The sequence below is a fragment of the Chironomus tepperi genome, unplaced genomic scaffold (genome assembly GCF_022539635.2).
Source record: "Chironomus tepperi strain 1889 unplaced genomic scaffold, CSIRO-AGI_Ctep_v1 contig_93, whole genome shotgun sequence".
Lineage (NCBI taxonomy): Eukaryota > Metazoa > Arthropoda > Insecta > Diptera > Chironomidae > Chironomus > Chironomus tepperi.
The window spans coordinates 717,660-743,391 of NW_027226215.1; the positions used below are offsets into that span (position 1 = coordinate 717,660).

The 25,732-nt window shown below is 31.2% G+C and overlaps 1 protein-coding gene and 1 long non-coding RNA gene across 7 annotated transcripts in view; one reads left to right on the forward strand and one right to left on the reverse strand.

Moving 5' to 3' along the window:
- The first annotated feature begins 928 nt into the window (after positions 1–928).
- LOC139086938 (uncharacterized) lies at positions 929–10,925 on the forward strand. 3 transcript variants are annotated; one of them, XR_011544085.1, is made up of 5 exons: positions 929–2,212; positions 9,591–9,927; positions 9,991–10,153; positions 10,216–10,377; positions 10,440–10,925. It is a non-coding gene; the product is annotated as an uncharacterized lncRNA (long non-coding RNA). The 3 variants fall into 3 exon arrangements; XR_011544084.1 differs by lacking the exon at positions 929–2,212 and adding an exon at positions 5,858–9,427 and having other exon boundaries at positions 9,506–9,927; XR_011544083.1 differs by lacking the exon at positions 929–2,212 and having other exon boundaries at positions 5,858–9,927.
- A 12,857-nt stretch (positions 10,926–23,782) lies between these two features.
- The window catches only part of LOC139087039 (protein Tob1-like), a 125,261-nt gene continuing 123,311 nt past the window's right edge, over positions 23,783–25,732 (reverse strand). For 3 of the 4 annotated variants that reach the window (XM_070635729.1, XM_070635728.1, XM_070635730.1), the window contains exon 5: positions 23,791–25,666. In XM_070635729.1, the coding sequence (XP_070491830.1) occupies positions 25,033–25,666 (634 nt within the window). In that variant the 3' untranslated portion in view covers positions 23,791–25,032. Of the gene's footprint in view, positions 25,667–25,732 lie in introns of all 4 variants that reach the window. The other variant, XM_070635731.1, reaches the window with a different exon arrangement.

Consider the following 25,732-nt stretch of genomic DNA (forward strand, 5'->3'; position numbering starts at 1 on the left):
TACTCTAAAATGGTTAAATGCCTCGTTTGGGTAATCGACAAATATGCATGACACAAATTTGATGTGGTAATTCAACAGTTCAAGGTTCAAATCCTACCAATTTCCAAATTTTGTAATGTTTTCGAAGTTTAGATAATACAACTGCTTAAAAGAACTCGACTCGACTCGACTCCATACAAAATTTGTGTCGACTTCGAACTCTGCTACTTAATATTCGAGATAAAGACGAATTTGAAGTTCTGAACAATGTTGGACTGTGGAATGAGTCAGATACATGAAGTTTGAAGCGTGTAGCACGAAAAATCTGAACGACAGCTACAAGATTACCCTTACGAATCAAATATTGATAGAAACGGATCTGAAAGTGTATCACGTTATGTGCCAATTGAAGATCGACAGCCTAAATTTATTCAAAACCTTGATTTCGTGTATCGTACAAGCAATTGTAGTTAAATTGAAAAACAATGAAAATTTAAAGTTTTGCAATATTTATCCAGGCAGTTTAATAGGATAGGATACAATAAATAGTATGGATAAAGAAGAATGACCAATGTCTAAATGTCTAGTCTTTGGAACAAGTTATTCTAGTGAACCTAATGAATTTTAACAGACTTAACTATGAACCGACGGTCTTCGATTCGCACAACCTGAAAGGTTATTTATTAATAGCCGGTTCTATGAAACTGTGTGGGCAACGATGCAAAAGTTCTGAGAATTAGAAACTGGCAGAAGTTACCTAAAGACAGATTCAGCTTCCGACGAACTCTAAATGTGGCTATGGGCCTTCGCCTTGGAACGACAACATCTATGAAACACTTTGGAACGTCAATATTCTAATGGACGTCACTTCTAAACCACTCCAATCTGTGACATCGAAGGAAATATAGATAAGCGATTAATTAATTAAGTATATTTAATTAACGGATTACAGAGGCTGTGACTATTATTCCATATTTACTGCTACAATAATCATTATTTAATACAGCATAGTCATATAAAATGTACAAGATTTTGTGTATCTGTCTTGCTTATGCCTTCACGTTTGTATTTTTTCGCATTTTTCATACCCATCCCCATCCCTTTTTCCCACCCCAACAAATGTTCACCATTTTCCTCACTTGATCTTGAATTTATTAATTTGTCTGATAAGACAGAAGAGATAATCTGATTAACTTTTTGGCAATTCTTCATCTTCCATCAACATAATCATATAATTAAAGAGATTTTCAACAGTTTATATCTATAGCGACACTAAAATGAAATTATCAGCTATTTGTGAGTGTGTCTCGTCGTCATTTTTACGGCACCAAGCAGTCTGCTCTTATTGGAATAGAGATTTTTAGACATTTAGGCATGTTTGTTGATGCAAAGGATAGGAGAATAAGTAGAAGAACTGACGATTTAGATGTAAAACTACACATTTGTAGACATTCTCAAAACAACTATCTAATGGAATACTTAAAAGCTTTAAGGCTGTTGATTTAACTAAACACAGAATTCACAGTGATGGGCAACGTGTATACCAAGGCACTCTAGTGACTGTCAAAATTTTTTGGAAATGTAATGAACTGCATCCACCACTGATCTAACAGAATAAGGTATAATTTCAAATAACGGATCATGAGTGGGATTCGAACCCACGTCCAACGATTTCCGGTTGCATGCTCCTGGCACTGGCACTGAGCTATTGGGCCTATTCTACTGTATAGCAAAGTGTCATACATAAATCATATATTTACTGTATCTGACTTACCAGTCAGTGTTATCCAGTGTTATACCGTTTAGAGTCCATTATCCAGTGTTATATCCCATTCCAACAAAATCGACTAGGATTGTGTTTGGAAGAGTCAACTCGGATTATGTCTTGGATGTTATTGTAGTTCACCTCGATACAAAATGGAATAAATCAATTGTCACTTTATTCATAAACCCCAGCGGCACAATGCGGTTAGCCTCATTTATCGTCCAAAAATAGTGTCCAAACCAACTGTGACGATATCGTCTCCGTAAATACAGCAATGTGGCGGTACCAAAAATATCTCGAGTGGACGTTAGAACTAGTCATTAACTGAATATTAACTTACCTCGATAGAGATAGTATTGCACTTGGTATCGGAAATTGACAAGTGGAATTGACAGCGATAGAGCCAGCTTCAGGAGACTCCTGTGGAAGGTCATGGATCACAATTGATCTGTACGACCAGCGAAGTAAGTAAGTAAGTAAGTAACTTACCAACTAGTTATAACATATTTGTGTCCACTAAATAGTTGTGCTGCTCGGGAATATTTCCAAAATTTAGTCCTGTCTAATACCCGTATAACAAGATTCTCATATCATTAATGAAGCCAAATGTTTCGATGTAGGATTGACAGCTACAAAACATGTGAATGCTTATCAATTCACTACATTATAAAACCTTTATCAACTGTTCATCTCTTTATTTCTTTATAAATCCCACAAAAAATTTTATTAATAGGAAATATTCTAGCAAGGCATGAAGGTCACTGGATTTGATGATGCGCTATCAAAACTGACCTGATGCATAAATAATTTGAAGTCTAAATTTGGAATTTAGCAAAAGGTTGCACAGATTGGATTATTTTGGATCTATTTTGGATTAATATCATTCTATTTTGGACATTTTGGATTAAAAGTAGAATAGCTTTCAAAAAAAATAACCTTAAAGTTGACATGATTTTATTTGATAAATTCGATTGATTTAATTTATTTGATAACTGGAGGGAATTTGCGATTTTCATATCATTCAAGTGCTCAGTTCATTCAATTGCTTATATATGTTAAAGTGGATGTCCAGTTATATGTCCATGCGTGTCGCTAAGGATTATATGAAGCAGAGTCGACTTTTTTACTCAAAATCCAAGTTCTGGTTTAAATGAAGTTGACAGTTTAAGTCTTGAAGTAGAGTGGAATCTGGGGAATCTGGAGGCATGTTTACTTTTTTGATAGGAAGACCTGTGTGGTCGAATGGCTAAGTAACAAATCGGAAATCTGTAAAGATCTTCAGCAACGTTCGGAAGCTACGAAACGATTTGTAGCATTTAATCATAAACTGAAAGCCTCTTGATCCCGAGTGGGACTCGAACTCACCTCCTACAATTTCATGTCACATGTTCCTTCCACTGAGCTATCGAGGGCTATTCGGCTATATGGCAAAGTGCCATACATAAATTGTACATTTTCTGTATTTCCATTACTCCTGCATTCTTAATGATATGCTGCAGAAACGCCATCAGGAATCAAATTCCTTTAAACATTGCTCATACACTAGTGTTGAATCCTTTAAGATGTTAAAATCAATTCTTTGACTTTGATGACCCGAGCATTCATCTTGTGTAAAATTTATGATAAGTCATCCAACTTTCTCATACTTAAAGCTGATAAAACCTTGATGACACCACTTTTTTTTGTTTATTTATTATTATAACTACAGACTCTTACTTTCGATTTCTTCGTCAAAAGGAAAGAAAAAGCTTAAAACAGAAATCTCACTCAAGTGTGATATCAAGGATGATGAGAAAAAGACATCTGGTCAATTTGCTTCGAATCAACTTTAATGTCTTTTTCTGATACCATAAATAATTCAAAAGTATAAAAGTAATATTGTAAAATGTTTGATTGAATTTTAACTTTTATGGAGAGGATGATGATGATGAGAGGGAGGTGATGAATAAGAAACCATAAAAATGTAATTTAACTGCCTTCACCAGCCCTTCTTCCTTTAAAAAACACACACAAACAATTTTCAGTTACTGTAATTATATTTTAATTATTTTTTGACATTTTTTTATACTTATTTTACTTCTTTTACTTCCTTTTTGATGTGCAGCATAATCACACGATGCTTTTATGAGTCTTTCTGCTATTGAAAGTAAAAAAGGATTTGTAATTTTTTATTTTTTCTCTCCTTTGATGATTCTTTTTATTCATTCTTTTCCTTCTACTGCTTCCAATTCATTCACCGAGCGGTGATGTATAGATGGAGAAAGAAAAAATTTAAATTAAATTGAGAGACATAAGAAGAAAGCGGAAAAGCTGCGTAAAATGAAACTCGAGTTGTAAGAGTTTTAATTCTATTGGAGATTAAAGCGTATTTTAAGGATTAGTTATGTGAATATTGGGTGAATATCTTGAACATTTTATGTTACTTGCTGATGATCCCGAGCGACATAAATGAAGAAGGCTCTGGCACGGACTTTTTAAGACTCCACTAAATGGATAGAACCAATGGATTCTAATGGAAACCGAATGTCATAGATCGTCTTTAACTCCAGATTGATTAGATGTAAATCCCAGGACTAGTTGTTATTTAATAATAAGTCCGTTTATTGTGAACAGAATGTTCGGTAATGCTTGTCAGAACAGTTTCGCGAATTCGTCTGCTTCCTTAGACAGACGTCGAAGTTTGATTGAGTTTGCTCCGGTTCACTAAAATCCGATTATTGGATTTTTTTCTGCTAGCACTTGTGAAGTATAAGAGTCCAAAAAAATTTTAATCGGTTCTTAACAAACTGGAGCGAATTCAATTTAGCTTCGATAACAAATAGAAAAGGAAGACGGTCGAGGTTCAGAACTTGTTCAATTGAACAATTCAAAGATCAAGATTAATCAAAATATTTAAAATGCTTTTAACAGTTCAACAGACATAAAAATCTGTATCCAATTCGTCTCAATTGATTGTTGAGCTAAAGTCGAGCGGTCGAAGCGAACTTGAATTTGGTTTGGTTTCCTAGAAGTCGACTCAAGATTTAGAAGAAGAATTTTTACTGCTGGCATTTGTGCAGCATGCAATTTCATATAAGTTTCAATCGGTCTTCAGTAAATCTAAGCAAATTTAAGTTGATTTCAGCTTTAAGGATTTCGAACTGATTTCATCCTAAATGAAGATTTTGTTCATATCAGAGTTCGACGTCGACTTGAATTTTGTATGAAGTCGAGTCAACTTGTTTCATACATAATCCGAGTCGACATCAAGTTCTGGTTCAGATTTTCGATCTATTTTCCAGTCACTCAACTTTTTGTCGAAGTATCTATAACTCCCAGAAAAGATTCAACTCTAATGTGCATATAAATAAAATTCACATCCATTATTCATATCAGTCAATCCAAACTGTTCAAAAACTCAAACTTTTCTTTTAAAATCTCTTAAAAAAGTCTCATAAAACTCATTAAATATCATCATCGAATCGTATACATATACTCAATATTAAAGATATGATTTTTATCGCATCCATAAAACACACATTAATGAGCAATTCTTTTTTTTTGTTTCTTTGATAATAACTTCCCAACATTAATTTATTTTATGGCAAAGCTTCTTAAAAAGAAGGAAGTTTAATCCTCATTCAAATACGAATTTGTAATGAAATTTAATCGATTTTATAGGCTTTAATTTTTATTTTTATTAAATTTAATTAAATAAGTCGAAAACAACAGATCCCTTTTGTAAATTTTTGGATATAGAAATGGTAACTGATTTTAATTGCGAATTATTTAGATAATTTATGGGAGTAAGTGTAAATGAAAGGAGAATGAATTTTATTCATAGATTTCAATTTTCCATTATTTGCATCATAATCATTTCCTATTATCTAGGTCAACTCCATTCCACCTGGTAGTGTAGCTTTTTGAAGGTAAAAGCGCTTAATATTACTCTTTGTTTGGCTGACTGGTTGGATGTTTGGGTAAGGTGCGAGATCTAGACAACCAGACATCGTAGAGAGCTCTAGTTTGAAGCATTAGCTTTTTGCCATTAAGCTATTTCGATATCGATTGATCTTCAAGCGTAAAACTAACTTTAAAAACAAAAATTAATGATTTTTCATTTAATAAGCAAAAACACGTGATTAGTAAGTTCAAATTTTGAACTTCAGAAATTTGAAATTTTTTCCAATATATATATATGTGGTCATATGAAAAAGTGACCGTTAAATTTTTGAAATTTACTAACACCATCATTAGTATTTTACACGGAGAACAATGGAAAAATGTGATAGTGTTAGTTTTGTTTGGGGCGATTTTGGGGCGAAGTTTGTCTGCATGACCACATATATATATATTGATTTTTTCGATCGTGAAAAATTTGAAATTTTAAAGGACGTTAGTTGACAAAATCTTTAATTTAAATGATTAAACTGGATAATTCACTATTATTGACAATTCATGATAATCTTATCTTAATATTATCTCTAGAAGTGACTTGGTACCATTTCTTGTAAGCTCTAAATTGACTAAATTCGTACTGAACCTTACTCTATAGACAATGGATTGACAAAGACAAAATAGGCAAACGAGTAATTTGATGAACAAATCCTGATCGCTAGAATAGGAATGCGCTATAGTCACACCATAAGGTCGAGTACATTTGGAAGTCTACGTACTATAAGAATTTCAATAGAATTCTTCAGAACAGCCTTATCAAAAAATCAAAAAGCTTCTTGCAATTCCACCCATATTTCCAATTAAAATCACAAAACCTCCAACAATCCGGTTCAGTTCTAACGTCATCATTGAATATTATAATAGAATCCAAATCAGCAATGTAAAATATTCCATTCTCATTATCTAATGATCTCAGACAGGCTTTATGCTTAAGGGCACGTGTAACAACTTTCTTTTCCTGCATTTGTTCGATGATCTGAATCACCCCAAACTCCAATTTCCTTAGAATTTTCTAAAATACTCTTCCTTTACTTCCCTTATCTTACAATTGAATAGAAATATTTCGTAATGAAGGCACTCGATGTCAGTAAAGATTCAAATTTCATTTGGAAATTTTTTAAGAATAGCAGATTGACAATTTGTCCATATTTTCGTTGGGCTATGTCTATTATCTTTCATTATATTCATATGACATTCTTGGGATAATGTGGGTTGACAAAGGGGGTTGTAATGTTTTTATTGATGGGAAAAAAGTTTTAATCCTTTTTATTCACTTAACTGTTTTTTTGCTAAGCACTTCCAAGAACTTGTTTATGTAATATTTAGGTTTTAGAATGACAATGATTGATCTACTTAGCAATTTGTTTAATGTCTTGGAGCGAGGTCAAAGCCGATTTAAGCTTGCAAACAACTCATTTGAAATTTGTATGAATTTTTTTCCGTTGGCACTTGTGAAATATAAAATTATTGCAGATTCATGCCACATGTGTGATCATGTCACATTTGTGACATTGACCATGTCACATTTGTGGCATCCCTTATGTCACATATGTGGCACCATGGCACTTCTGAGGCTTTCATCATGCCACATCTGTGGCATTCACCATGTCACATCTGTGGCAACCACCATATCACATTTGTGGCAACCACCATGTCAAATCTGTGGTATTCACCATGTCACATCTGTGGCATTCACCTTGTCACACCTGTGGCAACCACCTAGTCATATCTGAGTCATTCACCATGTTACATTTGCGATATTCACCATGTCACTTTTGTGGCATCCACCAGGTCATATCTGAGGCATCCTTCATATCATATTTGTCGCATCTGTGGCATCCTCCAGGTCATATCTGTGGCAACCACCATGTCACATCTGAGGCATTCACCATGTCACATCTGAGGCATTCACCATGTCACATCTGTGACATTCACCATATCACTTCTGTTTCATTCACCATGACACATCTGTGGCATTCACCATATCACATTTGTGACATTCACCATGTCACATTGTAACATCTTCCATGTCCTTTTTCTCAGAACTTCAATATTCACTGAAAATGCTTCCACCCCTTAAATAAAAATATTCATAAAATCAGAATAACTTTCTTTCAACATAAACTCATAATATGCTGAACAGAAAAAGCTAAAAGGCTATAAATAGCATCAATTGACCATTTTAGTATGCAAGTCTAAATGAGAATTTATACATTTCAATGATATAACTTCATTTAATGCCATTTAAATTCAACAGAGTATAGGAAGTAAATTTGAATGAAATTCAGTATTACAGAGGCAAAAAAATTTAAAAATATTTGACATTCAGAGATTAAGGCAGATTGTTCTACTGCTGTGCCACTAACCGAGATTCCATACCCAATATGAAACTTTATATAATAACAACATCAGATGCAGTTATCCCCTAAAGTTTATGTTTCCCTTAATCACAGATTTTAATATTTTCACAACTTACTTTACTTCTCGCATATTGAACTTTAATAACATCCTTCAGAATTATAATTCAGATGATGATTAAAAATCTTTGCAAAAAAACTCATTCTTCACAACGTGAATAAAGATTATAGACAGCACAAAAAACTTTATCAGCAGAGATGAATATAAGCGTTATGGAAGATGGACGATGATACAGAATAAAAAGTTTTATTTCATATATATTGCAAATGGAGTCCAGATGTTGTGATTGATTAGTTTTGAAATAATAATATAAAAGCACTTTGTTGGAGATGGAATGAATGGAAATAGTTTATGGTGGGAGTGAGTTATGGACGGACTATGACCTAAATAATGCGAAATAAATGGGAATTTATTGGTTGAATTTTAACATTTTGAACTTTTTGAAGTTATGTGATTTTTAAAGGGAATTAAACTTTCAAGTTCAGGATTGAAACTTGAAAGTTGTAAATTGATTGATTTTCAAATGTAGTTCTTAATAGTTGAATGGTTTGGACACCTTTTGATTTTAAAATTGGAATTGAATGTTTCTGAATCCCTAGACCTTAAAAAAAGTAACCTAAAATTGAAATTGAATTCGAAAATGGATCAGGGCAAATGCACTTCGTTTCGAAATTAATTTCGAAAACTTTGAAAAGTCGAATTAGGTCAGTTCGACTCCATTTAAAATTCGGATCGACTTCGATCTCTGCGAAAATCAAATCTAAAATTTTAATTTTATCTGTCCGTTAAAATAATGTAAAGGAATTAAGTTTAACATCCATTTGAGGTGAGTTAGGGAAGCCAAAGTCTGACTCCGAAGCTGAACATAAATGATAAGTGTCATTTGTGACAATGTCATTCTCGTGGTATTTCTTGAGGCAGCTAAATACACCACTGGCGATCGAGCTATGTATGTGCCGGGATAAGTACGTTAAAGGATAGAGAAAGTCCAAAGCACTTTGTCGGTCGAGTGGCTATGGGGCTGCCAAAACAAGGATAGAAAGATTTGAAATAGACTATTTTCAAAATCATCTTGTTCAAATAGAACAACTTAAAATAAACAAGACTGTATTATCAACTAAGACCCAGTACGCTCTTTCAAAAAGGCATACTGGCAGGCATATTGTCGCAGGTCAATAGAGAATTCTGTAGATATAAAATTGACTCACTTGGAACTGGTGCCGCAGCTCACAGATTGTCCCCCACTGAAATGAAGCATCATATATAACTGTCATCATTTTTACAATATTGTAGTTTCTGACCATTCCATGTCTGATTTCTACTCTAATAGTAATAGTATTACTTAACATCCAAACAACTTTTTAAAGATGTTGACTTTAATCTTTTTCATTTTACGACTCATTGCAGAGAATCTATAATAAAATTGTCAACATTTTTCTACAAAATCTATTCCCACAAAAACCTTCGAAAAGTTACTTACCTTTGAAAAAAGATCCTCAGAAATCCAGCAAAGCCCATCAAATATCATTTGACTTCCACGAAACAACAAAATACAATAAAACATAAACCTTCACAATATCCATCCAACACACATCATTAAAATCCCCTTTTTAAAAAAAGCCAAACGTGCTGAACGATGGTTTCAAAAAAAAAAGGATATATGTCATACACATATATCGGATGTCAGTATTCTATCCTTTCCTAAAAAAAAAGCTGTGACACACTTAAACATAAATTGTTTACCAACATAAAATGAACAAAAAAAATTGGAATTGAACAATCTATTATTGCAGATGTCTATCTATTATGGACGAGAATATCTGATATTTGTGAGTACTTGTAACCATAAATTCTAAATCTTGATGTGTTTCCATCTTCTTGTTATTTTATAGTGGCAATAATTTTCTTGTATATGGATGTACATAAAATGAAATGGAAATAAACAAATGTTGAGTCTAAAATACAATTCAACATGAAACATTCTCGATTTGTTGTTTTGGAGTTTTTGGCAGACAGAAAGCAGGCATACTAATGATTAGACGTGTGGCTGGTTGAGTATGTAGATGAACAAGGAGTAGTAGTAAATTATTGAGGTTATTAAATTTTTTTAATTTAAGTTTAATTCTAATAACTGGGAGTCGTAAGTTTGTCCAGGAGCTCCAAAAGCTACATGACAAAGAACAGTGATGAAAGAATGTCACCTCAACGTACGGACATGGCATCTGTACAAACTAGGTGACAGAGCTAGCAACAAAGCAAATAGGAATATGTCGATGACAGTAAGTATGTAAGCAAATTCAACAACTCTGGAATCGTAATAGGTTTTCTTGTTTTATTACAGTGGTGAACAACCTGAGTGCGGCGGTAAACTCACCAAATATATTTTGAAATGCCATGAACCGAATGCCGTGTGTGGTTTCGGTCAAAAGTAGCAGTTATATTTTAAATTGAAAAACGTAAAGAATGATTTGAAGCTCAAACATTTTTGAGAAGATCTGAAAAATTTGAAAAAACCAAATAAGCAACAATATAAGAATTGTCACCAAAAAATCCAACTTCTATTCCAATTCAAATTCTCCTTTTAAAGACTTTACCATATGTGCCTAAAACCGCAGACAATAAAAAAGTCAAATATCATCATACAATATGTTGCCCGGGCATCTGGAAAACAAAATGAAAAATATGAACAGCAAATAAAAGAAAAGGAATTTTACGATTGGAGTAAAACATGACTAAAAAGTGTTCTTTTGCTCTACGTATTCTTTATTCACATATTTTTAAATGTTTTTCATTTTTTTTTGTCAAATTCAATAAAAAAATCAAGAAAAAAACCTATAACTACCCTAAATTTAAATCTTTTTTTTTTGTAGTAATTTTTTTTTTCTTTCTTTGTAACTTTAAGTTGTATTTTTTCATTGAAATATATAAAATATATATGCTTTTATGTGTGACTTTTATGCATCTTTTTTTTCATCCATTTAATTATTGTTATAGATTTGCTTTCATCAGATATATGTATATAGTAGATTTTTCCTCCTTATAATGTGTTATTAATTAATTTTTTTTTATTTTTCTTTCATATTAAAGTAGAATTTTCATTATTTAGCGTAATCATCATCATTTAAGGATTCAAGAGATCAACATGTGTGTTTAATGTGTTGTACAAAGAAAGTGACTTTAATTCTCCTTTTTTTGTTGTTTAATATACTTTAAGTCTAAAATTAGCATTAAACATTCAATTAGAAATTAAAGGGAAAAATATTAATAAATTTTTCGTAATAAATTTTATTTATTTTTTGTCATCTATAAAAATCGTAATTTTTCGCATATATAAAACAACATATTAAATAATCTGGTGTGACTGGCTGTGAATATCCCACAGGGAGTTTTTTTTTTATGTCAAATGCCATAAGCAGCTTCGTCAACGAATATATTAGCAATAAAAAAAATTTGTGTATATAAAAATTAATTAATGCTTTGTCACATGAATTAGGTAATGATTATTATTATTTTTTTTTTGTTATAAACAAAAAGTTTTTCATGTTTTGCCTTTCTTCAAAGGTTTTTCTTTTCTTTTATCATTTTTGTGGCATAATTTTCGACTTTTGCTTCTTCATTACCCGGAAAATTGCTTCAAATTTCATTGATTTTTGTGTAGAATTTAGCAACCTTTAGAGGAGAAAACTTTTAATTTTTAAGAATTTTTGATCAAAGTTGGCAGGAATTTGAGAGTTTTGACTCTAAAAATCCAAATACCAACTCTGCTTTTAACAATTACAACTTAAATATTCAAATAAACTATTAAGAACAACATAACGGACAAAATATTTTTGAATTTAACTAGCTTTTCCCCTGCTTTCATCATAGTTGCTTCCCCTTCTAGTTTTGTTTACATTTTAAATTGAGAAAAACTTCATTTAATACTTTAATTTAATTATTAGACTAAATCAATTGCAATTTAACTAAACTAGAGTAAGTTAAATCAATATATTTAATTTGAAATGCAAATACCATTGAACTAGTTGTCTGAACGTTAACATTTCCTGAAAGTTTATATTCAACCTTATTCTATGAATAGAAATGAGTATTTCTAATACTATTTTTAGCTCAACAATCAGCAGATTGTTTCATTTTTGCTGATTTCAACAGAAAATATCAAAATGTGACATTTAGTGCATCACATCTCATAATTACTATAAAAAAGCAAAATGCCTTTCAGTTATTTTCAACATAAATAGGTCAAATGACATGTTTAACATCTCTTGCTGATGTCATACTGAAGGCTTAGATACCATTGGCAATATTTACTCCCACTTTATGATATTTCCTGTTTCTCTAACTAATGACAATTTGTATCCTGATTTTAAAAGCGTGTATTGGTCAACAGCAGATACTGTTTAAAGGGAATGTTAGAAATGGAAGTAAAAATTACCTCGTTCGCATTGTAAATCAGAGAAAATGGGACAGAAGCATGCTGTGAAACATTAATTTCAATAATTTCCGAGAAATTTGTAGGCAAGCATATCAATTTATTTTGCCTTTTGCGGTTTCACGGGTAGAAATGTCCAATGTTAAGCTCTGATGGTCTCTAAGCTCTTTAATTTCAATTCTCTTTTCACATTTCTCAAGATTAAGCTATGAAATTCATGACAGCTTTTGATAAATTCTAAGAATTCCCAGCCCCAGAACTTCAGTCATTGTCTTATCTGATAAAAATTAATATCATATTTATCAGTCATAAGCTTCGTCCCATGAGACAATACGAGTCTTTCCGACAATGTTTATGGATATAAATAATCATGTTAACAGCCAAGCATAAACATGAAGTTCCGTTCTGTTATTCTGATATTTTTAAACTATACACGCGTATATGTAGTTGTGTTTTATCAATAAAGGTATTATCTATTGAGCTATAAATCTGTCTAGAATATTATTACCATTCAGAATCAACCTTTTGCATTTCAATTTAGAACCTAGTAGATCGATATGGATGTCAATAAGTCCATAACCGCACATTGACTATGTAATGAAGAATCAAGTCTAATTTAATTCAGAACTCGAAGTCGACTCGGATTTTGTATGGAAAGTCAACTCGATTCCATACAAATTTCAAGTCGACATCAAGTCCTGCTACTTATTATGCCCAAAAACTAAACAAAAACGTAATAAGTAAAAAAAATCATTTATTTTTTTCATTTTCATTTCTCTCTCAACACTTAGAAACAACTATTAGATATAGAAAAATTATTCTTGTAGTTTTATTGCACGTTTAACAACAGTGAAAAAATTAACGAGGATTATTCATCGATAAGAGATTAAGTTTTATTATTTTTTTTTTGTTCTTTAAACTACGTCAAACTGATATGCAAATGGCGCTAAATATTCTCTTTTTTTTTATTCAAGGATATTTATTTGAGGTGATAATTATTTTGGGGATTTGATGGATATTGATGAAAATTGTACTCAAGTTTAGGTTTTTGTTGTTATTGACCCGAACAGCACACTGTGTATGCTTGGACAACGTTGCGTTACCATATTATAGGTAAGACGCGAAGTTGTCCTGACGTCACCGTGACGACCAATTTCTGACCAATTTTTAGGGTAAATGAAAAATGCATTGTGCCGCTCAAGTGTAAATGGCAAATTGTTGACCAGTTGCTGTTTAGTTCTAAAGCATTCCTCTCTGTTTTGGGACAGATGATCAAGTTCCGAATAGAAAGAGCTCTATTCGATCCGTTGTATGACTAGTTCTCAGGATGACTAATGTCGACTGAATGTGATTTATCGTCCCTAGAACTAGATTTACAACTATCCCAATTAAATCCTGTCCATCCAACAATAATTTAGATTCAAATTCATTTTTAAAATCAAATAAAGCATCTTTTCATTAAGACACACCTTATTCCAATCCAATTTAATGAATTTACTCATTTCCTGCAACTGCTTAGTCAGCTTTAATTGGAATATCTGACAAACACAGTTGATATCATTTGTTGTCTTCAAGTTAGACAGCCATGATTTAGTATTCTTATTTCATCCTACGACTTATTCCAATTTCACATCATAATAATCTTCAGATTAATTTTTTTTGGAATTATAACTCATGATTTGACATAATCTAAGAATTGTCATTTGAGCTTTTTTGCTAATCTGAAGATTAAGATCTAAAATATTAGATCATCTTACTGTTGTGAAATGTAGGCCAAGTCTAAAATTAATTGATTAATGTTTGTGACCGTCAATTTATAAATTAGATCATGTCCTTTGTGGAGGAGGGCTGGTAAAATGAATTTGAGTCTGAATATAGATACTCAAATAATTTATAATTATTAAGACTCCATATGATTGAGCAATTGCGTCAATTAACGAATTTTACTAATTTTAGCTTATGATATATAGCATAGCTATGCTTGTAAAGGTTTTCTGATTTTTTGTGAAATTTTTCGAGCGGCACAATGCAACAAACTGCATTTATCGCCGTAAAATGGGTCAAAACCAGCCGTTATGGTTCCATCAAAATCACATCAAGTCTTGTCGTTGATAAAGTGACGTATCGGTGTCGAACTTATTATGCTGCTCGGGTTTTAGTTTCTGAAAGATTTCCTAGAAGGTTCATAGCCTAGAAAATTCAACAGTATAGTGCCATTCTGACGGTCCTGTAACCTAAGGTCAGATTCAGTTAAATCCGGTTTCAGGTTAGAATTACGCCAATCTGGGGCCAGAGTCTTCGCCTTTTCTATGTCGTGTGACTTCCAGATTTGGACTGAATTAATAAAAATTCCAGAATTAGAAATCACGGGTCACGGTGTCATTATGTTACGCAACATTTCCGCAACGTTGCGGCAACCTAGCTAATGACTACACATATGAATGATATTGTATTCAACATGGATGTAGTTATAGTAAGTTTAAGCAAATTCTCATTAATTTCAGTATCAAATCCCAAAAAGAATTATCACCTCCTGGATAATTTCATCTCTTCATTCTTCTATTCTTAAACTTCCACACGTATCTCGGAAGTATTTTTAAATATAAAATGTGCATTCTTACGCCTCAATTTTATTATTAATATTATTTATTTATTTATTATTATTCCATTTAGTATTCAAATTTTGTCTTATAAACGATTTATAGTAAAAAACGAGATATATTTACGCGTTTATGCCGAATTGTAATCAATTTTTTTTTGTTTTATCTTTTGAATATCATTAAATATCAAATTTAGATTTTTTTTTTCATTAAACTTTATATCATCAAAAAAGTGTCTCCTGTAATAATTATTATTAATTCATTATCATCAGTTTATCATTTAATAATATATTTTTCAAAATACATTCAATACATCTTTTGTTTTGTGTGTGTATGTGTCTGTGTGTGGATTTTTAATTTAATTTTTCATCTGACTATTACAGTGTTGCTCAACCTTATGTGCCACGGCACACCATAGTGGTAAGCCTCGACCATATTGCATACGGCTTATGGAATTTCAAAAAAGTTACAGCGTCACACTAGTGTGTCGCGACACACAGTTTGAACAACACTGGACTATCATATCATATTATCGTAATTATTATTAAAAATATTGGGATGATTACGTGGGAAGAAGTTTTTGCTTTATTTTCCCAAGAATTTTATATATTTATTAAATATTTGTTTTAACTCTAAACTACACTTAGAAAAAATTGAAATTCTTAAACATTTAATTGATGTCAAAAAATGTCAATTTTCACAATAAGCAGCTCAGTATGTCTATTTGGTACTTTTCTTCCCATCCTATTGTATCATTTTTATATTAAGAAAATGAGAGAGAGAGAATATATATAAAAAGTAATGAAATGAGGAACTGAATATTGACATGACATTTAATCCGATTTCCATTTGCCAATTATAATAATAGAAAAAAAAGAAATATATTCACGAGAGCTTTTATTCTTATTTTTGTATAGAGCAGTGGTGAGCAACATGTGTGATGCGACACACCTTGGTGGTATGTCACAATGCAGTTAGTGTCACACTAGTCTGCAGCGACACATCTTTGTGATAATCCACAACCGAAAGCACGTATGACATGCAGTTCATGTCACACTACTGTACCATGACACACCTATGACTAGTGTGTCGCGACACACCTTGATGGTAAGACACGACCGAAACCATATATGACATAAGCTTCGTGTCACACTAGTGTGTCGCAACACACCTTGGTGGTAAACCACAATAGAAACCCCATCACATGAAGCTCGTGTCACATGCAGTTCTTGTCACCCTAATGTGCCGCGACACAATTTTGATCTACGCTTCATGTAACACTACTGTGCCGTGACACACATGGTGCCAACCACTGCTATAAAACATACACACATATATATATAAAAATAAAATACTGAAACGTATGGTTGTTCTCATAAGCTTCTATAAACAAGAATAAATCACTTGACATTCATGTCTTTATTTATCGAAATAAAAGCTCTCATTTTAATTTACAACACACTTCTTACGAAAGAATTATTCGCATAGCTTGCCAAGTAGTTTGTTTTTATGTAAATTTCATTACATATGTTGAATTTTATGTGAGAATATGTTGAAATAAATCTCGTAATGGAATGGAATTTTTCTAGCAAAAAAAAAGATTTTTTTTTAAACAAAAGTTCAAGGCTGAGGCTTTACAAATAAAGCGTTGGCTGGCGATTTTAATGGAAAATTTTGCTGCCAAAATTGGATGTTCTTGATGTTCTTTTTTATGTTGAAAAATCAATTTTTTGGCTTCATTTATGCTTGCAAAAGTAAGCCCTAGAGGTTAATTCCTTTGTTGAGAGCAATTTTGTCCGTTAAAAAAGCTCGAAATTTGAATTTTTGGATCTTTGTTTACAATTTTTTTTTCACATATTTAAGATTTTAAAGCGTTTTTGCTTGTCAAATGACTGAAATTCTGTAATTTTAGACATCAAAGTTATGATATTGATGTGGCAAAAACTTGCAGAACAAGCAGAAATCACTTAAATTTGCAATTTTTTGAAAATTTCATTGTACTAAAAAAAGTCAAAAATTTTCAAATTTTGGAAAAACCGTTACAAATTCAGTGAAGTTAGCCCAAAAAGAAAATTCAATTTGCAAACCTTTTAAGGTTGAAATTCAAAATTTCTCATAAATCTGGAAAATTAAATTTCCTCAAAATTCCTTTTACTAACATTGCAGGTAAATTTAATATATCAAAAAATATCAAATTTCCGCCTTCCAAACATATCCTTTTTCCACGAAGCTTTTATCTAGAGCTTTTGTATAATTCACGATAATCGAATTTAATGCTAATTCCATATAATGCTCATAGGATATCAAAAATGTTTTAGCATGAATTGTACACTAAATATAGGAAGATATGTATGTATGTTGCGAGAATAAGCAAAAATATCAGCTAAAGTTAAATTATTCAAAAGCTTACATTTTTAATATTATACAAAGGAAACGCTTCAAAAATGCTTCCGACGTGCAAGAACGTGAAGGTGTCATGAATGAATCTTTTGGTCTAAGATAGCAAAAACGAAGCATTTGTTGATTGACGGCATTATGAATAAATCATGTGACATCCAGAAATGAGCTTTTAAAGCTTTAAAACACAAAAAATTAGCTTTCAATGTTTTGTGCACCTCGTGGAATACCTTTAGTGACATTGGACAGAAAGGTAACAATATGCCAACAACATTCTGTGTGTCCGTTTTGCAAATTTAATATCGTTCGAGCAATTTTTATTCCGAGAATTAAACTTAATGCTTTGACATCAGCAAGAATGGATGGTTGAAAAAAATATGCAAAAATCTTTATTTTTAATTCTGTTTTCTTTTTTTTTGGACGAAAAACGAGTGAAGCAAAACTTTTATGGCAGCTTTCGAATAATCCTTTCCATAACCCGAGTGATGCAAATGAAGAAGGGGACACCATGGAGTTTTCAAAGCTGTGATAAAGCTCTTTTAGCAACACCAAATGGAAGCAACCTATTTTTGGCAGACATATGGATGCCAAATAGATTTTTAGCAGCCTTACGGAAACTAAACGGATATTTGGCAGCTTTATGGACGTCAATTGGATTTTTAACAGCCTTATGAACGCCAAACGGATTTTTGGCAGCCTTTTTGACGCCAAATGGATTTTTAGCAGCCAAATGGATTGCAAACGTGTTTTTGGCAGCCTTTAGGACGTCCAATGGATTTTTTGCAGCTGTATGGTCGCTAAATTGATTTTTGTTAGCCATACGGACGCCAAATTGAATATTTTAGCAGTCTTATGGACGCCAAATGGATTTTTGGCAACCTCATGAGCGTCAAATAGATTTTTGACAGTCATATGGACTTCAAACCACGTCGGCTTCCATTTAGTGTTAAAAAAGTGCTTTAGCAAACCATTAGAAGCTCCGTGGTGGACACTTCCTCATGTGTGTCACTCGGTATAGCACGTTTCCTATTTATAGATGTTTACCATCGTCATCATCACCTGAGATAAACTTAAAGAACTTTCTTCTTTTTTTATAATGCCGATTATTTATAAATTTTTAATCCGATTCCTCTACATTTCAATCAAACTCTCTTATTGCGACCAATTCTACCAGCTGGTGGGGTTTTTCAGTTTTTTTTATTTGTATTCATTTTTTTGTTTTTTTGTAAGATTGATTTTCACATAATGATGAAGCTATATACTTTTTACTAGTATAAAAGACACCGCAATTGTCAGGTGACCTAAAAATCTTTTCCCTCTCCAAATCAGTTCCGTAATTTTTTTTTTGGGTTTGATAATGTGATTGTTTCAACTATTTTTGTTGGGAATGTGAAGTCATGCACAATAAGTCTCTACTCATGAATTTCACTTTAGCGTAAGAAATTGTTTTTTGAAGTTAAATAGATAGAAATAATAGACATCCTACGCTGTGTCATCCTTCTTATGAAATATCGATTTTGTTATAAAATAAGTCGTCATATTTCTTAAAGGAAGGATGCTCCCAGAGGAGCTTTGAATCTCTTTTCTTTGAAATCCATTCATAAAAAAATATATTTTTTTGAATAAATTATGGCTTGTGTGAAGGCATGCAGTTTTGGATTATTATGGACTTAAAAAGGGGATTTTTTAAACTTTAATAATTCTCTTTTGGGAAAATTTGTAACTCGAGTGGACAAAAATGAATTATGACTAGTTGAGGACAAGTAAGTGTCCAGTTGATGACTGATTCTAAGATATTTTGGTTCATTCGGGTTATTTCAGATCTGCGACATTTTGAAAAATGTCAGTTAGTTTCAAACTTGACAATATATGATAAGTTCTCCAGACATCAAGTTTATCACTAGACATACATAAGTTCTAGGGATTATAAGAAACATTTAGTCTGTTTTTCATCAATTCCTTCACTTTTTAGAAAGTCTAATGTTCTAAAAAACTTAAATTTCCGAAATCTTTATCGAACTTCTCAAACGAATTCTTGAATTAGTCAAGAATTAAAAGGCGTAAGTCTACGTTCTTTGTTTGTACCATGCGAGCATGCTAATTGTCTGCTGGAGTTTTAGAACTCAGATTTATGGTCGTCAAGTTTTGCTTAACGCTTGAGAGTTAAACCTATTCTCAATATTACTAAGTAATGCATTGAGAAAATTGAACTCAAATTTATTAGTTTTTATGACCAACTGGCATGTCATTAGGATTGTTTGTTCATAACTTCCAATGTTTATTATAAGAAGGTTTGTTTTGCATAATTTAATGATTTTAAGCTTTACTTATCGATTCTTAGCTTAAAAACATTAAACTTACTTTTAAAATTTCATCAAACTTGAAATAAAATCCTTAAATTAATCCAAAAACTCAAGCCACACAATGTCATTTCTATTTAAGGACTGTATGCATGAAATAACTCTTAATAAACCGTGATTCAGCTTATCAAGTTAGCATAATTTCCGTAATTTCATCAACCCGAGCGACACAGATGAAGTGACTTCTCCATTGAGCTTTTAAAAGCTTTATCAAACCTCATCAAATGGATGTTAAATGGAAGCTTCACTGAGCTACTGGATTCTTCATTTCCACCTTCATGCATTCTCATTTGTGTCGCTCGGAGTCAATTTACCAAGAATGTAAAATAAAATTTTTCGCAAAATTCACAAAAAAAATTCAACAAATTCAGTTAATTTAGCAAATTTCCTTAAAAGACATAAACGAATTAATAAAGCAGAAATTCACTTCTAAAATTAAGATTACGAATCAGCAGCATTCAAGGTTATTGAGAATAATTTATTAAAAAATCAAACCTTCATAATTACAGAACTTTTCTTCTTTCCTGCCATAAAAATAGCAATAAAATGTGCGAAAAGGAACCGATTTGTCGAGGGAAAAGTTTGTGGTAAAATGTTCATCATTATTCTTCATATAATATATTAAATATTAATAAATTTTTATTTTCTTGTCGTAATTAAATCTAAGCAATTTCTAATAGAAAAAAGTCGAATTTTTTTGTTCTTTTCTCTCACAATTTTTTGTTTTTTTGAAATTTTTTTATATATAAAAAATGTTTTTTATGAAATTTCATTTCTCCTTTAATATTAAAGCGATTAATTGGTTGGCGTAATGAAGCATTTTATAAATGTTAGCACGAAATTTTCACTAACGCCATCCAGATTAAATGAACGAATTACAATTTGTAATATAGTTTTTTTTTTTTTTTGTATTTTTTCATCATTGCATCTCACTAATGTAATCAAAAATATTTTTTTTTTTGTCATTTTTGGTTTTTAAAATACTTTTTTTTTTATTTTATTTTTTACTTTTCATTTTTTATTTATATCAAAAATAGAAAAAATGGTTAAATTTGTTGATTTCATTTACGCTACGATCATCATTCCTCATTATCATTTTTTTTTTTTTTTGTAAGATTATACTATAAATATACTTTTTTTTTTTTTTGAAAATTTCATCTTCTTGTCATCGCAATGAAGATTTTTTTTTTGAATTTTTTTTGTTGTTAAATTTTCTAAAAATTTTTTTTAAATATAGAAAGAAATTTTTTATTTTTTTTTTCATGAATATAATTCTCAATCTTATTTTTCTATGAAACTTTGTTTGACATTTAAAAAAACTTTTTTTTTTTTTTTGAATATGCTTGCAATGTTATTTTTGTGGGTAAATTTAAATCTTTTTATATGTTTTTTTTCATGTGGATATTAGCAATTTTTATGGAAGTATTTTAACATCATAGGAAGGAATGAAGGATAATTTACTTTTTTTTTGAAAGGGAATGCTTGTAGGTTTGGACAGAGTTGTTGGGAAAGTTTATCTATGAATGGGAGTGTGTTTCTATGGAAGTTTTTTAAGCTTTTTGTGAAGATTTATCGTAAGCAGATTATGAATTTTTTTTTGGAGAGTTTCTGAAGTTTTAGTGAAGTTTTCACCAAGTTTTTACGTGAAAAACTCGAGTTTTTGTATTTTTAACACTTTGCACTACCTCGACAGGGAACAGAGCTCGATGACAACTCGGTTTATTATAGAATCGAAACAACTTAAGTTGGACTTGACTTGATTTGGACTCAACTCCATATAAACTCGACTCAACTTCGATCACTTGACAGGAATATAATGGTTGATTGCATAGCCAGGTCACAATGTGTCGATGATGTTGTCCTCAAGTAGACGTAAAGGTATGAGCATTGTAAGAAGTCAGCATTGTACGAAGTCTTGTTATATCGACAACACTCTTTATCAGTGTTGTCCAAACTTATTTGTTAACTGGCTTATTTTGGAGGTAAACCAAGATCGAATCCGCATCCAGGGTAGTGTTCATGGTATTTTGGACGCACACAGTTTGGAAATCACTGCTCTTCATAATGGTTAAGAGACTGATTTATAGTGGGAATCGAACCCAAGTCTTCACAAACAAGTGACACAGATATTCACTTTGTTCTCTAACCACTAGACCAAATTGACCTTACTTCCGCACTGGCAGATTCTCCTATATATGCCTCGATGCCCCAGCTCTCCACTCTGCTCATCCACTCCAGTAGATAAAAGCTTTTCAAGTCAATTTAAAATTTAATTCATTTTTCGGTATCTAAAGGATGTTATATAGGTCAATATGGCCTCCTCCGAAGCATTCAACATCGTTCAAGGCTCAAACACTCCTCTGAAATATTTTATTATTCATTGTGCAATTTTAAAAAAATTGACAAATGAGTGTTTGAGTCTTGACATCGTTTAAATATAAAGCTATAATCCTATTATTTATGAGGACAACGGTTTAGTTCCTGTCTGTTAGTAATTTGTATTTCTTTAGCTTTGTAGAGGCAAAGCTTTGTATTCAGCTAAAACAGGAGGAAAGCAATGTTGAGATCCGATTTGGCCCAGATTCGGCAATTTACAACACGACCATGACCATGACCTTTGCTGCACAATATAATGTCCTTGACAGACGTGATGTCATCATAGTGTGAGCATGCTCGTTGTCTGCCTTGGAATTATTATTAGGACATAATGCAGAGCTCGAAATGAACATGAATGTCAACTTGAAGTCGACATTTTGATACAAACCCAGGAAATTTGTGGAATTATAGCTAAAAGAAGCCAAAATAAAGCAAAACCCCCAACAAAAAGCTCAAGCAAATTATCATCTTACTTAGATTTGCAACGACACTGACCTTGAACTTTTTAAATTTCAAGTTCAACATCCAATTTTACCTTGCAGGCAAAGAACGTTCTCTCATGTAAACAGTAAGCTGAGAGCAACAATCGAGAGCACACTGAACTATTCTATTTAAGCAAAGTAATCTCTCGAGAGCCTGTTAACATTATTTAAGACTGCACTCGACTGATAAATTCAACATAAAAAAAAAATAAAAAATTTAAAGCCCTGAAATGTATTTTAAGAAACAAAATCGGATTAAGCTTTAAGTCCCTAAAGTAGACTGCATGACTTGTTAAGATAACAAATTTTCATTCATTTTTATCAATGCAGTATGTGTGGGCATTAAAAAGAGGACCAGATATCAAGCATGCATCAAGAACTATACTTCACCAAATGATGTGGCTTGAGACATTTATCAATAAGCAACCTACGACAGAATCTTGATGATGACACAAAAGGAAATCTCAAAGAAAACACCCATCAGACTGTCTTTCCGAGCAACTCATACCATGTGGGCAGGAGAGAAATTTTATTCCTCTATTCTAGGACAGTTGTATGAACGTATTACAGCTATTGGGAGCAGAAACTCATTTTTAGTGAGTCGGTAACCCCCGGGATGGCTATTAACCCTCGGCAACCTCAAAAATGAACCCTTTTTGTGGATTGACCAATGTTACTGTATATTATTATTATTATTATTTTTTTTGTTTTTTTGTTGGATATTATGTATGTGGAAATATATATATTTTTTTAATTTAATTTATTTATTTATTTTCTTTTTTTTTGATCTATAAATTTTTACTATTTTTTTCTTCTATTTTATTTATTTAGTGACATGTCATAGAAAAATAAAATTTTTTATATTATTTTTTTTTGTTTCACAAAATTAAAAAAGAATTAAAAATTTTTATTAATTTATCTAAACAAAATTAGATTCACATAATTTAATATGTATTTTATATGTGTATATTTCTCATTCATATTATATTTTTTTTTATTAATATTATTCAATAATGCATGTAAAAAAGTGAACTCAATGTCGTCATTACCATTTTCATAATCATCATATATTATAATTAATTAATATGTAGTTTTTTTTATATCGTAAAAAAAGCTTTTTTTTATTAATATATGTATATCAAAGGATTCATTTTGCGTAACAAAAATATATTTCGTCTTCATCATTTTAATTATAATTATAATAATTGATACAAAAGTAATAAAAATAAGAATAAAAATCGTACAAAAACATCACGGATTTGTTTTTTTTTTCATCTTCTTCTTCCTTTTTTTCGTAGTGATAATTACTATATGAAATACAAGACATGAGTTTTTGGAGATATTTCAAAAGTTATTCATAACGGTTAGTTTTAGTTTAAATTTTTCTCGAAGTCGTAAAAAAGAAGCAAAAATTTTCAGCTTTTAATTTAATTTATTTTTCGTAATTTTACCGAGCTTTTCGCTTGATTCAAGTTCTTTTGAATCATTAAAAGCTTTGAATCGTTTAAAAATTATAATTATCGAATGTACAAACGTCGTTTTTATCAAAAAAGCTTGGTTGTGAAGCGAGAGAGTTTTGCATCTTTTATTTTTTTGCGTCTATTTTGAGATGCAAAATAGTTTACTTCATTTTGGGATGCAAAATTGTTTGCATCATTTTGAGATGAATTCATAATTTTGATGCAAAATCTTTCGCTTCATTTTAAAAAGAAGCGAAAAATCAATTTAAACTAAAATTTGTCCGTTGAATTTTCATCGATTCGAAATAAGTTTATTGTTTTTTTTTTATATTGAAATATTTTCAATTAAACTCATGCGTTCACGAGGAAACTATAAACTAAAGATAATTTACACATTCTAACCATCAACAATATTTTATTAATTAACGTAAAAATATACATATATTATGGAAAATTTCTATGTTTTTTTTTTCATCATAACAAAAATAAACAAATATCAAAAAAAAATAAAAATTACAAAAAAATCCTTGCGTATAAAAAAAAAATCGAAAAGACTAATAATTCATGACTATCAACGTGATTTAATTTGACTAAGATAAAGGTAAAGAAATATGTCTAATTATATATTATAAAAAAAAGAACAAAATTTCACTATGTATATATAAATATATCATGTATATCAATCAATATATCAGTGTGTTGTCCATTTTGTTATATTATTATTATTATTCCGTCTCATATGTGTTGTGTCTGTATGTATTTTTTAGTGTCTGGGGGTATAAATCCGTTATATTGAAGATCAGCATGTTTCATATTAATTAAGAATCATCTTAATTGGCGACCAAGAGATGATGCTGATAAGATGATGGATTTGTATTGTTACTATAGAATGAATTCATGCCGTCTAACAATTTGTTATCAGACTGTTGTTGTTGATTGGATGTAACTGATGTACCGATTGCACCAACATTATTAGAGCTTCCATTTGTAATTGTTGTTGACGCCTGTGGTGATGTCGCATTTAATGGTGATTGAGAATTTTGTTGTTGTTGCTGTTGTGACGGAATCTTGCAATAATTTGATTGTTGATCCATAAATGATGAACTTTTACCAGGTGTGAATAATAATGGATCATTATTGCCATTGAACTGATTATAATTACCATTACCGCTACCATTCAATCCATCAAACATGTTACGTGGACTACCAAACGATTGATACATGTTTAAGCCATTAAATCCATTTGATGGAAATACGAATGGATTTTGGTGCATGGACGAGTCATTTGTCATTTGTAATGTCATTGGATTTGGTGAGATCGATCGTGCAGGTGAGACAGAGCCAATTGCACCAAACATATTCTGATGATGATTATTCGATTGATGATGATTATAATGATTGTTATGTTGCTGCATTTGTTGACGTTGTTTAATATAGTTCGAGAATTCCGTAGGCGACATCCTGCTTTTTATCGCCAATGTTAAGACGCAGTAAAAGCATGAAGAATGGACGAGAATAAAAATAAATAAA